At 42.8% G+C, this 18,781-nt stretch overlaps 1 protein-coding gene across 5 annotated transcripts in view; it reads left to right on the top strand.

The window, feature by feature from the left end:
* LOC127930052 (protein shisa-6-like) overlaps positions 1-18,781 on the top strand; it is an 83,801-nt gene that overhangs the window by 12,427 nt on the left and 52,593 nt on the right. For 3 of the 5 annotated variants that reach the window (XM_052519080.1, XM_052519081.1, XM_052519082.1), the window contains 2 exons: positions 4,526-4,618; positions 5,432-5,503. In XM_052519080.1, coding sequence (XP_052375040.1) covers positions 4,526-4,618; positions 5,432-5,503 — 165 coding nt within the window. The remainder of the gene's footprint in view (positions 1-4,525; positions 4,619-5,431; positions 5,504-18,781) is intronic. The other 2 variants (XM_052519084.1, XM_052519083.1) reach the window with 1 other exon arrangement.

The following is an 18,781-nucleotide window of genomic DNA, read 5'->3' as shown; positions in this document are numbered from 1 at the left end:
GACCTGGACGAAAGCATCCGCCAACTCCTGGACAGTCTGTGGTGCAACGTGGCGTTGGTGGATGGAACGAGACATGATAGTCCAGATGTGCTCAATTGGATTCAGGTCTGGGGAACGGGCGGGCCAGTCCTCTTGCAGGAACTGCCGACACACTCCAGCCACATGAGGTTGAGCATTGTCTTGCATTAGGAGGAACCCAGGGCCAACCGCACCAGCATATGGTCTCACAAGGGGTCTGAGGATCTCATATCGGTACCTAATGGCAGTCAGGCTACCTCTGGCGAGTACATGGAGGGCAGTGCGGCCCCCCAAAGAAATGCCACCCCACACCATGACTGACCCACCGCCAAACCGGTCATGCTGGAGGATGTTGCAGGCAGCAGAACGTTCTCCACAGCGTCTCCAGACTCTGTCACGTCTGTCACATGTGCTCAGTGTGAACCTGCTTTCATCTGTGAAGAGCACAGGGCACCAGTGGCGAATTTGCCAATCTTGATGTTCTCTAGCAAATGCCAAACGTCCTGCACGGTGTTGGGCTGTAAGCACAACCCCCACCTGTGGACGTCGGGCCCTCATACCACCCTCATGGAGTCTGTTTCTGACCGTTTGAGCAGACACATGCACATTTGTGGCCTGCTGGAGGTCATTTTGCAGGGCTCTGGCAGTGCTCCTCCTGCTCCCCCTTGCACAAAGGTGGAGGTAGCGGTCTTGCTGCTGGGTTGTTGCCCTCCTATGGCCTCCTCCACGTCTCCTGATGTACTGGCCTGTCTCCTGGTAGCGCCTCCATGCTCTGGACACTACGCTGACAGACACAGCAAACCTTCTTGCCACAGCTCGCATTGATGTTCCATCCTGGATGAGCTGCACTACCTGAGCCACTTGTGTGGGTTGTAGACTCCGTCTCATGATACCACTAGAGTGAAAGCACCGCCAGCATTCAAAAGTGACCAAAACATCAGCCAGGAAGCATAGCAACTGAGAAGTGGTCTGTGGTCACCACCTGCAGAACCACTCCTTTATTGGGGGTGTCTTGCTAATTGCTTATAATTTCCACCTGTTGTCTATTCCATTTGCACAACAGCATGTGACATTTATTGTCAATCAGTGTTGCTTCCTAAGTGGACAGTTTGATTTTACAGAAGTATGATTGACTTGGAGTTACATTGTGTTGTTTAAGTGTTCCCTTTATTTTTTTTGAGCAGTGTATTACGTTCTAACATAATTTTCTCATTGATGTTGGTTGGTCTCTGCTTGGACCCTAATGTCTTCTGCTAATGGAAAATCAGTTAAATGACCCTTTCGAGGTAATGTATCAGTGTATTTCAGCATAAGAACACAATGTATCATAGTCAACGTCTCCTACAGTAGAACCTGAATACAGCCCTTAGGCGCTGTCCTTAGAGTAGACCAAGGTTAGAAAGCTGATTATCCCCATCACAGCTTGTCAAACACTGGCGGAGATACAGTGCATTCGGAAAGTATTCAGACCCCTTCACATTTTCCACATTGTGTTACATTACAGCCTTATTCTAAAATTGATTAGTCCGCCTCTGGCTGGGCCACTAAAGGGTATTCAGAGACTTGTTCTGTAGCCACTGCTGCATTGTCTTGGCTGTGTGCTTAGGGTCATTGTCCTGTTGGAAGGTGAACCTTTGCACCATTCTGAGGTCCTGAGTACTGTGGAGCAAGTTTTCATCAAGGATTTGTTTTGCTCTGTTCATCTCTCCCTCGATCCTGACTAGTCTCCCAGTCCCTGCTTCACCATAGGGATGGTGCTAGGTTTCCTCCAGACGTGACACTTGGCATTCAGGCCAAAGAGTTCCACATTTCTTCTCATGGTCTGAGACTCCTTTAGGTGCCTTTTGGCAACCTCTAAACAGGCTGTCATGTGCCTTTTACTGAGGAGTGGCTTCTGTCTGGCCACTCTACCATAAAAGCCTGATTGGTGGAGGGTTTCAGAGATAGTTGTCCATCTGGAAGGTTGTCCCATCTCCACAGAGGAACTCTGGAGCTCTTTCAGAGTGACCATCAGGTTCTTGGTCACCTCCCTGACCAAGGCCCTTCTCCCCCGATTGCTCAGTTTGGCCGAGCGGACAGATTTAGGAAGAGCCTTGGTGATTCCAAACTTGGTGATTGGTGATTTGGTGATCGGTGACTTGGTGATTACAAACTTAAACTTCCATTTAAGAATGATGGAGGCCACTGTGTTTTTGATGACCTTCGATGATGCAGAAATGTTTTGTTACCCTTCCCCAGATCTATACCTCGACACAATTCTGTCTTGCAGCTCTACGAACAATTCCTTCGACCTCATGGCTTGGTTTTTTCTCTGACATGCACTGTCAACTGTGGGACCTTACATAGACAGGTGTGTCACGCCTTTCCAAATCATGTCCAATCAATTGGATTTTCCACATTTGGACTCCAATCAAGTTGTAGAAACATCTCAAGGATGGGAAACAGGATGCACCTGAGCTCAATTTCGAAGTCTAATAGCAAAGGGTCTGAATACTTATAAGGTCTGTTTTTTTTTATGTGTAGACTGTGTAAATTATTTAATCAATTTTAGAATAAGGCTGTAATGTGGAAAAAGGGAAGAGGTCTGAATACTTTCCGAATGCACTGTATGTGTTGTAGTTGTTTTCCCTTTGGTATTATTCTAAGCCAAGAACACTTCATGAAGGCATACTTTGAACAGATTTTTAAAAAACTTGCACATAAACGCCTCTTTTTATTCAGCATAAATTGGACTCAGTCAACTTCTTAAATCCTGAGAGTCATTAAGTATTTACTTGTTTCTTAGTATGAAAATCCCAAAGTAACAGTGATGGGCAAAATGTTTCAGCAATCAGTTTACAGTATCCATTGGGCTTGAAAACAGAACCAAACAGGCTTTAGAGAGCTCAGGCCTGTGTCAAACGTCAGTGTAATGAAGACCAGGGCCAATGGTCCCAGGTGTTCCTTCTCATTATGATCATTTGAAATGCTGTTCGATCTCTGCCTCTATGGCCCAAAGGTCTGAGTGACGCTATTGACTTTGAAATTGCTCCATTGAGATGAGGCTGTTGAACTATTTGCCAGCTAATACAGACTGGCACTAACAGGAAGGAAGAGAGCTAGGGGAGGGGAACTCAATAGGCCTTTGAAAGACAGACCGTCATGTTGTTTCTCCTCTATTTTCAGCTTAAGCTTTCACTGCCTGATACACACTCACTTTCTCAGCCTACCTGCATCTTTTTGTGCACAATATTTTGGTGTTCGATTGGCAGGACAAATGGAGGTTGTCAGACTGCTGGCCGGCACTTTGACGGTCCATTGTGGACCTCTGCACTCTCAATTACAGGACTTGTTCCAGCCAGACACACTATATCATCTTGGAACAAATTATGTTACATAGTGATCTTTACGACCAAGGAAATTCAGGATGAAATGTTTTGTTGCAAGGCACATTTTGTATACTGACATTTCATAGATACAGTACTACAATGCAGCTGTCATGATTGTGAAGATAGATCCAATTACACAGTTTATGAATCAATTATATTAGGTCCCTCCATAGTGTAGGTCTATGTGGGGTAAAAGTGTTGTACTGTATAAGTTGAGGATGGAATGAATCCGTTTTAAAACACAGGAGAGTGTCTCGGTTAGAAGGGTTCTTTAGAATCTCATCACTGATCTTCAGGGTCAAGTTCCCAAGCATGAAAGACATTTTTCCATCCAATTAAAGTTGGAATGTTTTACCTGCTTTGGCAAAAGGGCAGGGCTTTTGACCCTGAATGGGCATCTTTGTTTAATTTGTGAACGATATGAGAAGGGAAGGTCTTCACTAGCTCCCCCAGCTTTGAGGAGTGTGACCTTTTGCGGTGGTGATGATCCTGAGTGTACATCAGACAGCATAAATTGTTAATGTGAGACTTTCCTTTCCCTCTGTGTCCCTGTTCCTTTACCAGTTGTCTGAGCCAAAGAGGGAGTGAAATACAGAGGCCTCCTCACTATCTGTCAGAGTACTGGCTGAACTGAAATAAGACACCATAAAAAACAAACTCCCTTGAACACAGCTATTCGGCTAACTAAAGAATGAGGCTAATGCATCATATAATACGTTCATTAACTAGGGTGGTTGGATCTATTAAGAGCAGAGGTGGGACCAAGTCATTGTTTTACAAGTCACAAGTAAGTCTCAAGTCTTAGCACCCAAGACTCAAGTCAAGTCCCAAGTCAAGGCAGGCAAGTCCGAGTCAAGTCTCAAGTCCTAAACTTTGAGTTTCGAGTCCTAAACAATAATGTACACTTCACCAAATGTGATACCATTTAATATAGTCTGACGCGAGTCCAAGTCATGTGACTCGAGTCTACACCTCTGATTAAGAGTGTCCCAGACTCTGATATGTGTACACAGTTGTTTGGGATTTCGTATGTGAGGGTTGGAACGAAAATCAGCAACGAATATGCTTAGTGAATTGTCTCAGTCAGATAAATGGTATTGGTCATCTCATGCTATCTTAACTCTGCATTTCTCTCACAGGGCACTACGGGAAAGAGAACTTCCGCCAAGGCCAACTTGATCATAACTTCATCTCCTCTGGATTCGTGACACTGGGACGACCGCACCTAAAAGGTATTGTCCATCTCCATTGTCTGTTGGTCTGATGACAATTACTATGTCTTCAAGAGTAATGACAGCGTTGTGGTACAAACTTCTAACACAAATCTCACCCTCATTTTCACCTTGCCTCTCACCTCCACACACTTCCTCCACTCTTTGTCCAAAAAGTCTTCTTTCATTTTTCGATCCACTGTTTCAGTAGATCAGGGGGAAACAGTGCAATAGCCCATCCAATTATTTTACTTGCTCACTTCTCAGCTGGCAGTCACCTTGGGAAATGGGACTGAAGCTTTTGGCAGAACAATAACTGCATTTCTCAAAGCTAATTGAAAAGAGAAAAGCCTCAACGAGTTCCTGCTTTGTTCAGATGTGAAAAGTACTCTCTCCTTTTTGTTATGTTTTTCCCCTTGACTGACACATAAAGGCATTTACACAATGGCCATGTGTGGATGAAATAACACTCAACATTACCAGCACTGCATGCTGTACTTGTCACATCCTCCAACCCTTCTTCGTGCCAGATCACTGTGTACAGAACTGTCTACTGTACGAGAACAATGCAGTCAGTTGAGCTGACAGTCTTGTCTCCGCCCACTAAGGAGGCTTAAAATCATTGATGATAGTTGTACATAAGTGACTTCCTGTCAAATGCCAAGAAAACTACATTATGATATACACCTATTGAATTTATCAGTCGAAATATAAATAGACTGAATTGCAACATAGAAAACTAAATGTTCTTAATCTGAAAGTATAGGATGATAATAGCTAGAGTTGGTGCATAAAGCTAAGTAGTAAACAAGTGGCTGTTCTCTGTCTTTGCAGCGCAGCACTCTGTAGACGATTTAGGGCAACTGTCCTGGCAGGGAGATCTGGACGTTCCTAATATCTCCTACAGTATGTAACATATTCTCACTATGGAGACCCCTGCTTCCTGCCGGAGAATAGCCACACACCTGCTTTCTGCTCCCGCCAGATAAGACCACTCTCACACACTTCACACACCTAGACCCTGGGCCAATAGAGTGTGTTTGGCGGCTGATGCCCTGCGCTCCTCATAACGCAGGGCATCAGAACAGACGCCCTGCCACTATCATTAACCAGCCCAGTACAGCTTTCAGAAAGCATGGCTGTCTGGTGTCCCTAATGCTGAACATAGAGAAACAACTCCACAAGGAGGAGTGGAAAACAGGCTTGAATGTCTGTGCTGGTCTGTTCTCCAAAGTATGAAGCAGTCATGGGTTCTGTAGATGATTAGGATAGACAAGGAGGGTGACAAGCATTAAAATGGTTGCGACGTCATGATTAACAGTGTGTGTGTGTGTGTGTGTGTGTGTGTGTGTGTGTGTGTGTGTGTGTGTGTGTGTGTGTGTGTGTGTGTGTGTGTGTGTGTGTGTGTGTGTGTGTGTGTGTGTGTGTGTGTGTGTGTGTGTGTGTGTGTGTGTGTGTGTGTGTGTGTGTGTGTGTGTGTGACGAGACACATTCTGATGTTGTTAATGTGTCTGCAATTTTATAACCACTTCTTGTAAATTTTAGGAGTCTGCAAGGTAAGTGGTATTTTACCAAGTGACAAAAACAAGTACTGTTTTACATTGGCTTCTAATTCAAATTAAAATATTTCCTTGCATATCTATATAGTTGTTTATACAAAGAATGTATGTGAAAATTAGGTAGCCTAACTGGGGTTTGAACAGCAATCCTCTGCCTTCCTGTTAGGCCACATCACTGCTTCCTGGTGTTACAGTAACTGTCATTACAAAGCCGGGGGCTTTTCCACCTCAAACAGCTGGCTGTCAACAGGCTCTCTGTCTGCTCCCTGTACCTCCTGTTACTATCACCAGTTTGACATCCAGTATTGGCACTGACCCAGTATATAGCTTACTCTTTATTCTTATTTCTCCTGTTTTCTTTATTATATTTATATATATTGTAGTGACCTGGACAGACAGCTGTGTGTTATGTGTTGTGCTGTTCGTTGGTTGTGCTGTACTTACCAGTACCCAGTGTTCACAGGGTCCGACATGCCAGTCAAACTGCTATCTGCCAACCACGGGATTACCTGGAATGTTTTGGTGCCCGGCATCCTGATGGTTGGTGGAGCGGCGGGTGGGGGGTATGGGGTTGGCTGGGGGGTGGAGCATCACCAGTTTAAGACCATGCTTAGCCATTGTTCTCTCTCTTACATCTGGTCTTAACAAGTGACGGTCACGGTTGATTTATATGGGTATCCTTATTTGGCGTGGGCTATGGCCAAACATTAGCCTGTGTTGAGTTTGTTTAATTAATTGGGAATTTGTAAACTCAATTCTCTGTCTGAACAATGGTTAATTTATGATCTAGCCAGGTCATTACAATATATACAGTGCCTTGCAAAAGTATTCACCCCCTTGGCGTTTTTCCTATTTTGTTGCATTACAACCTGTAATTTAAATAGATTTATATTTGGATTTCATTTAATGGACATAAACAAAATAGTCCAAATTGGTGAAGTGAAATGTAAAAAAAAATAAAGAACGTAAAAGTGCTGTGCATATGTATTCACCCCCTTTGCTTTGAAGCCCCTAAATAAGATCTGGTGCAACCAATTATCTTCAGAAGTCACATAATTAGTTAAATAATGTCCAGCTGTGTGCAATCTAAGTGTCAAATGATTCTGAAAGGCCACAGAGTCTGCAACACCACTAAGCAATGGGCACTACCAAGCAAGAGGTACCATGAAGACCAAGGAGCTCTCCAAACAGGTCAGGGACAAAGTTGTGGAGAAGTACAGATCAGGGTTGGGTTATAAAAAAATATCTTAAACTTTGAACATCCCACGGAGCACCATTATTAAAAAAATGAAAGAACATGGCGCCACAACAAACCTGCCAAGAGAGGGCCGCCCAACAAAACTCACGGAACAGGCAAGGAGGGCATTAATCAGAGAGGCATCAAAGAGACCACAGATAACCCCGAAGGAGCTGCAAAGCTCCACAGTGGAGATTGGAGTATCTGTCCATAGGACCACTTTAAGCTGTACACTGCACAGAGCTGGGATTTACGGAAGAGTGGCCAGAAAAAAGCCATTGCTTGAAGAAAAAAATAAGAAAGAACATTTGATGTTCGCCAAAAGGCATGTGGGAGACTCCCCAAACATATGGATGAAGGTACTCTGGTCAGATGAGACTAAAATTGAGCTTTTTGGCCATCAAGAAAAACGCTATGTCTGGTGCAAACCCGACACCTCTCATCACCCCGAGAGCAACATCCCCACAGTGAAGCATGGTGGTGGCAGCATCATATGGTGGGGATGTTTTTCATTGGCAGGGACTGGGAAACTGGTCAGAATTGAAGGAACGATGGATGGCGCTAAATACAGGGGAATCATTGAGGGAAACCTGTTTCAGTCTTCCAGGGATTTGAGACTGGGACACAGGTTCACCTTCCAGCAGGACAATGACCCTAAAGCAACACTTGAGTGGTTTAAGGGAAAACATTAAAAGTTTTGGAGAAGCCTAGTCAAAGCCCAGATCTCAGTCCAATTGAGAATCTGTGGTATGACTTAAAGATTGCTGTATACAAACGGAACCCATCCAACTTGAAGGAGCTGGAGCAGTTTTGCCTTGAAGAATGGGCAAAAATCCAAGTGGCTAGATGTGCCAAGCTGATAGAGACATACCTCAAGAGACTTGCAGTTGTAATTACTGCAAAAGTTGGTTCTACAAAGTATTGACTTTGGGTAAATAGTTATACATGCTCAAGTTTTCTGTTGTTTTTGTGTTATTTCTTGTTTGTTTTACAATAAAACATATTTTGCATCTTCAAAGTGGTAGGCATGTTGTGTAATTGATACAACCCCCCTCCAAAAAAATCAACTTTAATTCCAGGTTGTAAGGCAACAAAATAGGAATAAGACGAAGGGGGTGGTCACTGTATATATTTGTTTTTAAAATAAAATTTACATTTAAAAGCATTTCACTGCACTTGTACATTTGACAATAAAGCTTACATTTGAACTTGACAGACATGTTACGTGTCCCCACCACATCATTATAACCCTGCTACAATACATCACACTATAACCCTGTTACAATACACCATACTGTAACCCTGCTACAATACACCATACTGTAACCCTGCTACAATACACCGTACTGTAACCCTGCTACAATACATCATACTGTAACCCTGTTACAATACATCATACTGTAACCCTGCTACAATACACCATACTGTAACCCTGCTACAATACACCATACTGTAAAACTGCTACAATACATCATACTGTAACCCTGCTACAATACACCATACTGTAAAACTGCTACAATACATCATACTGTAACCCTGCTACAATACACCATACTGTAACCCTGCTACAATACATCACACTATAACCCTGTTAAAATACACCATACTGTAAAACTGCTACAATACATCATACTGTAACCCTGTTACAATACATCATACTGTAACACTGCTACAATACACCATACTGTAACCCTGCTACAATACACCATACTGTAACCCTGCTACAATACATCACACTATAACCCTGTTACAATACACCATACTGTAACCCTGCTACAATACACCATACTGTAAAACTGCTACAATACATCATACTGTAACCCTGCTACAATACATCATACTGTAACCCTGTTATAATACATCATACTGTAACCCTGCTACAATACATCATACTGTAACCCTGCTACAATACATCATACTGTGACCCTGATACAATACATCATACTGTAACCCTGCTACAATACATCATACTGTAAAACTGCTACAATACATCATACTGTAACCCTGCTACAATACACCATACTGTAAAACTGCTACAATACATCATACTGTAACCCTTCTACAATACACCATACTGTAACCCTGCTACAATACATCATACTGTAACCCTGTTACAATACACCATACTGTAACCCTGCTACAATACATCATACTGTAACCCTTCTACAATACATCATACTGTAACCCTGCTACAATACACCATACTGTAACCCTGCTACAATACACCGTACTGTAACCCTGCTACAATACACCATCCTGTAAAACTGCTACAATACATCATACTGTAACCCTGCTACAATACACCATACTGTAAAACTGCTACAATATATCATACTGTAACCCTGCTACAATACACCATACTGTAACCCTGCTACAATACATCACACTATAACCCTGTTACAATACACCATACTGTAAAACTGCTACAATACACCATACTGTAAAACTGCTACAATACATCATACTGTAACCCTGCTACAATACACCATACTGTAAAACTGCTACAATACATCATACTGTAACCCTGCTACAATACATCATACTGTAACCCTTCTACAATACATCATACTGTAACCCTGCTACAATACACCATACTGTAACCATGCTACAATACACCGTACTGTAACCCTGCTACAATACACCATACTGTAAAACTGATACAATACATCATACTGTAACACTGCTACAATACACCATACTGTAAAACTGCTACAATACATCATACTGTAACCCTGCTACAATACACCATACTGTAACCCTGCTACAATACATCATACTGTGACCCTGATACAATACATCATACTGTAACCCTGCTACAATACATCATACTGTAACCCTGCTACAATACATCATACTGTAACCCTGCTACAATACACCATACTGTAACCCTGCTACAATACATCATACTGTAACCCTTCTACAATGCATCATACTGTAACCCTGCTACAATACACCATACTGTAACCCTGCTACAATACACCGTACTGTAACCCTGCTACAATACACCATACTGTAAAACTGCTACAATACATCATACTGTAACCCTGCTACAATACACCATACTGTAAAACTGTTATAATACATCATACTGTAACCCTGTTACAATACATCATACTGTAACCCTTCTACAATGCATCATACTGTAACCCTGCTACAATACACCATACTGTAACCCTGCTACAATACACCGTACTGTAACCCTGCTACAATACACCATACTGTAAAACTGCTACAATACATCATACTGTAACCCTGCTACAATACACCATACTGTAAAACTGTTATAATACACCATACTGTAACCCTGCTACAATACACCATACTGTAACCCTGCTACAATACAACATACTGTAACCCTGCTACAATACATCATACTGTAACCCTGCTACAATATATCATACTGTAACCCTGCTACAATACATCATACTGTAACCCTGCTACAATACACCATACTGTAACCCTGTTACAATACATCATACTGTAACCCTGCTACAATATCATCATACTGTAACCCTGCTACAATACATCATACTGTAACCCTGATACAATACATCATACTGTAACCCCGCTACAATATCATCATACTGTAACCCTGCTACAATACATCATACTGTGACCCTGATACAATACATCATACTGTAACCCTTCTACAATACATCATACTGTAACCCTGCTACAATACATCATACTGTAACCCTGCTACAATACATCATACTGTAACCCTGCTACAATACACCATACTGTAACCCTGCTACAATACACCATACTGTAACCCTGCTACAATACATCATACTGTAACCCTGCTACAATACACCATACTGTAACCCTACATCATACTGTAACCCTGCTACAATACATCATACTGTAACCCTGCTACAATACACCATACTGTAACCCTGTTACAATACATCATACTGTAACCCTGTTATAATACATCATACTGTAACCCTGCTACAATACATCATACTGTAACCCTGCTACAATACATCATACTGTAACCCTGCTTCAATACATCATACTGTAACCCTGCTACAATACATCATACTGTGACCCTGATACAATACATCATACTGTAACCCTGCTACAATACATCATACTGTAACCCTGCTACAATACATCATACTGTAACCCTGCTACAATACATCATACTGTGACCCTGATACAATACATCATACTGTAACCCTGCTACAATACATCATACTGTAACCCTGCGACAATACACCAAACTGTATCTCTAGCATCTCTCTTCAGTCCCTAAATTCATTTCAAGTTCATTTCAAGTGTGTATTATGATATTCTGGATCTTTTCCCCATGCATTCACATGGCACTGTAAATATGTATTAATATCCATATGCTAATAGGGAGACATAACGGAATCTACAATCAAGATAGTTACAAGAAAAACAACTGCTTAGCACAATAGGAATGACCTCAAATTGTATTGAGCAAAATCCTTTAGTTCTCTGTGGGGGCGTACACTCTACTCATACAGACACTATAGGGCTGCAGGCTAACGCACAGTAGCAAGCTCATATAGCTCACGGTAGATCGTTTATGTGGTTGGCTGGTGAAGTGTCTGTTGGAAGGCTTGTGCAGTGAGTGTGATTTATAAACGATATCAGTGAGTGGTTTGAATTGGCAATGTCTATCCATCTCCACTCTTCCATGATGGGTTGGCCAGGCAGACGTGTCCCTTAAGCCACTGTGGACCACAACAGATTTATTAGACACAGTTAAAGGCCAAGCCGCTGCCACACAGGAAATGCTTCAGGAGATTCCACTTCATTAATCTAAAATGACAACCATTGAATTGATATAAGATGTTTTTGAAGCTGGTGAAGATATCTCTGCCAGCTGATATACAGTGCCTTGCGAAAGTAATCGGCCCCCTTGAACTTTGCAACCTTTTGCCACATTTCAGGCTTCAAACATAAAGATATAAAACTGTTTTTTTTTGGTGAAGAATCAACAACAAGTGGGACACAATCATGAAGTGGAACGACATTTATTGATTATTTCAAACTTTTTTAACAAATCAAAAACTGAAAAATAGGGCGTGCAAAATTATTCAGCCCCTTTACTTTCAGTGCAGCAAACTCTCTCCAGAAGTTCAGTGAGGATCTCTGAATGATCCAATGTTGACCTAAATGACTAATGATGATAAATACAATCCACCTGTGTGTAATCAAGTCTCCGTATAAATGCACCTGCACTGTGATAGTCTCAGAGGTCCGTTAAAAGCGCAGAGAGCATCATGAAGAGCAAGGAACACACCAGGCAGGTCCGAGATACTGTTGTGAAGAAGTTTAAAGCCGGATTTAGATACAAAAAGATTTCCCAAGCTTTAAACATACCAAGGAGCACTGTGCAAGCGATAATATTGAAATGGAAGGAGTATCAGACCACTGCAAATCTACCAAGACCTGGCCGTCCCTCTAAACTTTCAGCTCATACAAGGAGAAGACTGATCAGAGATGCAGCCAAGAGGCCCATGATCACTCTGGATGAACTGCAGAGATCTACAGCTGAGGTGGGAGACTCTGTCCATAGGACAACAATCAGTCGTATATTGCACAAATCTGCCCTTTTTTACATTTATTTTTAATTTATTTTTTATTTCACCTTTATTTAACCAGGTAGGCTAGTTGAGAACAAGTTCTCATTTGCAACTGCGACCTGGCCAAGATAAAGCATAGCAGTGTGAACAGACAACACAGAGTTACACATGGAGTAAACAATTAACAAGTCAATAACACAGTAGAAAAAAAGGGGAGTCTATATACAATGTGTGCAAAAGGCATGAGGAGGTAGGCGAATAATTACAATATTGCAGATTAGCACTGGAGTGATAAATGATCAGATGATCATGTACAGGTAGAGATATTGGTGAACAAAAGAGCAGAAAAGTAAATAAATAAAAACTGTGGGTATGAGGTAGGTGAAAATGGGTGGGCTATTTACCAATAGATTATGTACAGCTGCAGCGATCGGTTAGCTGCTCAGATAGCTGATGTTTGAAGTTGGTGAGGGAGATAAAAGTCTCCAACTTCAGCGATTTTTGCAATTCGTTCCAGTCACAGGCAGCAGAGTACTGGAACGAAAGGTGGCCGAATGAGGTGTTGGCTTTAGGGATGATCAGTGAGATACACCTGCTGGAGCGCGTGCTACGGATGGGTGTTGCAATCGTGACCAGTGAACTGAGATAAGGCGGAGCTTTACCTAGCATGGCCTTGTAGATGACCTGGAGCCAGTGGGTCTGGCGACGAATATGTAGCGAGGGCCAGCCGACTAGAGCATACAAGTCGCACAGGTGGGTAGTATAAGGTGCTTTAGTGACAAAACGGATGGCACTGTGATAAACTGCATCCAGTTTGCTGAGTAGAGTGTTGGAAGCGATTTTGTAGATGACATCGCCGAAGTCGAGGATCGGTAGGATAGTCAGTTTTACTAGGGTAAGCTTGGCAGCGTGAGTGAAGGAGGCTTTGTTGCGGAATAGAAAGCCGACTCTTGATTTGATTTTCGATTGGAGATGTTTGATATGGGTCTGGAAGGAGAGTTTGCAGTCTAGCCAGACACCTAGGTACTTATAGGTGTCCACATATTCAAGGTCGGAACCATCCAGTGTGGTGATGCTAGTCGGGCATGCGGGTGCAGGCAGCGATCGGTTGAAAAGCATGCATTTGGTTTTACTAGCGTTTAAGAGCAGTTGGAGGCCACGGAAGGAGTGTTGTATGGCATTGAAGCTCGTTTGGAGGTTAGATAGCACAGTGTCCAATGACGGGTCGAAAGTATATAGAATGGTGTCGTCTGCGTAGAGGTGGATCAGGGAATCGCCCGCAGCAAGACCAACATCATTGATATATACAGAGAAAAGAGTCGGCCCGAGAATTGAACCCTGTGGCACCCCCATAGAGACTGCCAGAGGACCGGACAGCATGCCCTCCGATTTGACACACTGAACTCTGTCTGCAAAGTAATTGGTGAACCAGGCAAGGCAGTCATCCTAAAAACCGAGGCTACCGATAAGAATCTGGTGATTGACAGAGTCGAAAGCCTTGGCAAGGTCGATGAAGACGGCTGCACAGTACTGTCTTTTATCGATGGCGGTTATGATGTCGTTTCCAATCCTTGGGCATCTCAGACGATATGAAAGAGAGGTTGAACAGGCTGGTAATAGGGGTTGCGACAATGGCGGCGGATAGTTTCAGAAATAGAGGGTTCAGATTGTCAAGCCCAGCTGATTTATATGGGTCCAGGTTTTGCAGCTCTTTCAGAACATCTGTTATCTGGATTTGGGTAAAGGAGAACCTGGAGAGGCTTGGGCGAGGAGCTGCGGGGGGGCCGGAGCTGTTGGCCGAAGTAGGAGTAGCCAGGCGGAAGGCATGGCCAGCCGTTGAGAAATGCTTGTTGAAGTTTTCGATAATCATGGATTTGTCGGTGGTGACCGTGTTCCCTAGCCTCAGTGCAGTGGGCAGCTGGGAGGAGGTGCTCTTGTTCTCCATGGACTTCACAGTGTCCCAGAACTTTTTGGAGTTGGAGCTACAGGATGCAAACTTCTGCCTGAAGAAGTTGGCCTTAGCTTTCCTGACTGACTGCGTGTATTGGTTCCTGACTTCCCTGAACAGTTGCATATCGCGGGGACTGTTCGATGCTATTGCAGTCCGCCACAGGATGTTTTTGTGCTGTGGCGGACTGGAAGAGTGGCAAGAAGAAAGCCATTTCTTAAAGATATCCATAAAAAGTGTTGTTTAAAGTTTGCCACATGCCACCTGGGAGACACACCAAACATGTGGAAGATGGTGCTCTGGTCAGATGAAACCAAAATGGAACTTTTTGGCAACAATGCAAAACGTTATGTTTGGCATAAAAGCAACACAGCCCATCACCCTGAACACACCATCCCCACTGTCAAACATGGTGGTGGCAGCATCATGGTTTGGGCCTGCTTTTCTTCAGCATGGACAGGGATGATGGTTAAAATTGATGGGAAGATGGATGGAGCCAAATACAGGACCATTCTGGAAGAAAACCTGATGGAGTCTGCAAAAGACCTGAGACTGGGACGAAGATTTGTCTTCCAACAAGACAATGATCCAAAACATAAAGCAAAATCTACAATGGAATGGTTCAAAATGGTTTTTCAGTTTTTGATTTGTTAAAAAAGTTTGAAATATCCAATAAATGTCGTTCCACTTCATGATTGTGTCCCACTTGTTGTTGATTCTTCACAAAAAAATACAGTTTTATATCTTTATGTTTGAAGCCTGAAATGTGGCAAAAGGTCGCAAAATTCAAGGGGGCCGAATACTTTGGGCAAGGCACTGTAAGTATCTCCATTTGGGGGAGTTTCTGAAGAGGGGTGGTGTTCTTCCTGCATTGTTTGGTGGTCATTGCGTGCTTGTTGGAGAATTTGAGAGAGAGAATCTTATTGTTACAATAAAACTATCCAAGATGTTTGACAGATTAGAGGTATGTTGGAATGGAACAGGCATAAATCAGAGTTAGAAATGATTTGTCCTCAAATGAGACATTAACCTTGCAAATTACTAATTGGTTGTGAAAATAAAAATCTTACCAAAGCTAAGTTATGTCACGAATGTAATAAATGCTAATCTGTTTGTCCTAACTGATTTAAGACAATAATGTGAGGTAATTGCCAGTGGGCGTAGACTAATGTGGGTCGACTACTTCATAATATTGTTACAAATGTAATTTCGTCATTCTGAACCCCAGGCCTTTTTCCTTCAAAAGTACCTCCTTTCACAAAACCTAACTGTTTTTGAGGTCGAAAAAATTATCCTTTGTCCATTGTGACGCTTTCAGATATCAAGTGAAAAAACATTACCCTTGTCTTTAGGATTTTGTGTGTCCACCCCTTCACCCTCACCCCTCTGGCTGTGACATCCACTGATGTGCATCCTGCTTAATTATTTTTTCACAAGTTGCTCCCTGATTTTGTCCCAGGGGGAATTGGTTTCTTCTCATCCCAATCCATTTAAGGTGACCTTGTCTCATAGGGACAGTGCACAGTGCTGCAGCCCTCCCACATCCCTCCCTTTTTCTCTAATCCCTGAGGCTCCACATTGGTATGGGGAGGTCAAGTACACCAAGCAGGTGTCACCTGCATGACAACCTCCATTATGTAGATCGCTCCAAGTCTCAGGTCTAAAGGCAGACATTTCAGCTAAGTGATATCCCAGAAAGGAGGGGTGTAAGAGGAGGTAGGTACTGAAGAGGAGACTGTAAACAGTATATTTCTATTTAACTAGGCAAGTGAGTTAAGAACCAATTCTTATTTACAATGACGGCCTAGGAACAGTGGGGCAGAACGACAGATTTTTACCTTGGCAGCTCAGGGATTCAATCTAGCAACCTTTATGTTACTGGCCCAACTCTCTAACTACTAGGCTACCTGCCGCCCCACTACATCACTACGAGGGACAGTCAAAGACCCAGTGCAGAGGAGTAAAGGGGTACCACGCCCTGTAGTGAAATTTTGCGGTTCCAAGACAAGTGGAAAAGGAAATGGCTGGGCAGAGTGTCTTAGCTGTGACCTCTACACTTCACGCCAGACTGGGAGGGTGTTAAAAGCTTGACCCCTGAGGGACCTCCCAGTAGCGTGAGCCGTCCAGCCGTCCATCACCCCTCCTGACCAGTCTACTCTGACCACTTCACTGTGCCCTTCGGCTGTGTGATAGCCAGGGGAGGAGGAGAGGCATGCCACGCATGGCCCTGCCAGCTAGATCCTAATGGACAGGCCTGAGCACCAAGACGGACTGTAAATTCAATAATAGTGGGCCATTGTGACGGAGGCACAGAACTCTCTACCTTCACACACATACGACTCTCTCCCCACTATTGTGAGTTTTCTGTCTAAAAAAATACAGGAAGAAATTCTAAAGGATTTATTCATGGTGATATACCGTAGTTGATGGGAGAATATTCTCTTTGTTGCCTTGTCTTTGGAAAGAGGCGCATTCCATTTTTATTTTAAGAACCAGGGCACTATTCAGATTTGGGGCTTGTCTTGCAAGACATCTAAAGTGCTTCTTGTTAAGGTCATGTCTGTTGTGACATAACAGTTTGTGCCATAGCATGTCAAATGCTGCGTTAGATATGGAAATGTGAACAATTGTTTGCAACTGGTAGTTTAGATAATCTTGACATTATTTCAATCAATGCAGCATGGTGAAGGTAAATCATGGATTCATTCAGATGTATAAAAGATCCTTGTAAATAGTTCACAAACCCATAAAGGCTATCGAGCGACACTGCTCTCACTGACCTTGTTCCTTCTGTTCTCAGCAAGAGCCACATTGGTAGAAGCTGTTTTCCTTCTCTCTCCTGATGAGCATGTCTCTGAGCAGTCTCTGCTCTGTGCTGTAGGAATCTGGGACAGCCAAATGCACAATATGAATTGATTATAATCCTTATATCCTGTCTATTAAAGAAGCAGGCTAAAGGAAGTGATTAGGTTGGCTTCATGAGTCTCATGCTCCCTTAGTCCCACATGCCTTTAACAGTGGGCTGGGTGGCTGTGGGCTGGGGCTCAGCTCTCTATCCGCTAGCCTTCTGATTTGTATTATTTATTTTAGTAGTTTTATTTTACGTTTATTTAATTAGGCAAGTCAGTTAAGGACAAATTCTTATTTCTTTATCTTACTGATAAACACACTGATACCCTCACATCACCTCTAGTGATCCATGGTCATTTCATGCATTATGCACTGTGTGTGTTTGTCCAGTGAAATCACATTTGAAGGGCTGGAGATGGATCAGCATGTACGGTGTGTGTGTGTGTGTGTGTGTGTGTGTGTGTGTGTGTGTGTGTGTGTGTGTGTGTGTGTGTGTGTGTGTGTGTGTGTGTGTGTGTGTGTGTGTGTGTGTGTGTGTGTGTGTGTGTGTGTGTGTGTGTGTGTGTGCGCGTGCAAGAGCAATATGCATATTGATGCCATCTGAGTTGTGATGGTACTCTGCATTATGAATTGGCATGGAAACCGATATATATGCATTAATTCATTGCTTACTTATTCCAAAGTGTCTTTATGTCAAATTGGAAATATAATTATCTTTCTCCCATCTCCATATCAGGAGTTGGTGCATTTATTCTTGAGATCGTACCACTTCAGAATCGCAGAGCCTCCTTGAATTCCAATGTGCCTGTTGAGCTTGAGTTAGGATTCAGTGGGTACGACAGTGTTTACTATTCAGTTAAATGATTTTCACATTTGTATCATGTTGTGTGAATGTGCTTTGTGAAAATGATACACCAACTTGCACAGCAATACAAACATAACTGTACAGCCTTTTGTAGGGAATTTGTATTTGTGATCTCCCACATTAAAGCACATGTTCAGTGTGATGCAGGTAAAAGTCCTTGGGAGGCT

The sequence above is a fragment of the Oncorhynchus keta genome, chromosome 5, assembly GCF_023373465.1.
Source record: "Oncorhynchus keta strain PuntledgeMale-10-30-2019 chromosome 5, Oket_V2, whole genome shotgun sequence".
Taxonomy (NCBI): Eukaryota; Metazoa; Chordata; class Actinopteri; order Salmoniformes; family Salmonidae; genus Oncorhynchus; species Oncorhynchus keta.
This window is presented reverse-complemented; position numbering and strand designations above follow the sequence as displayed.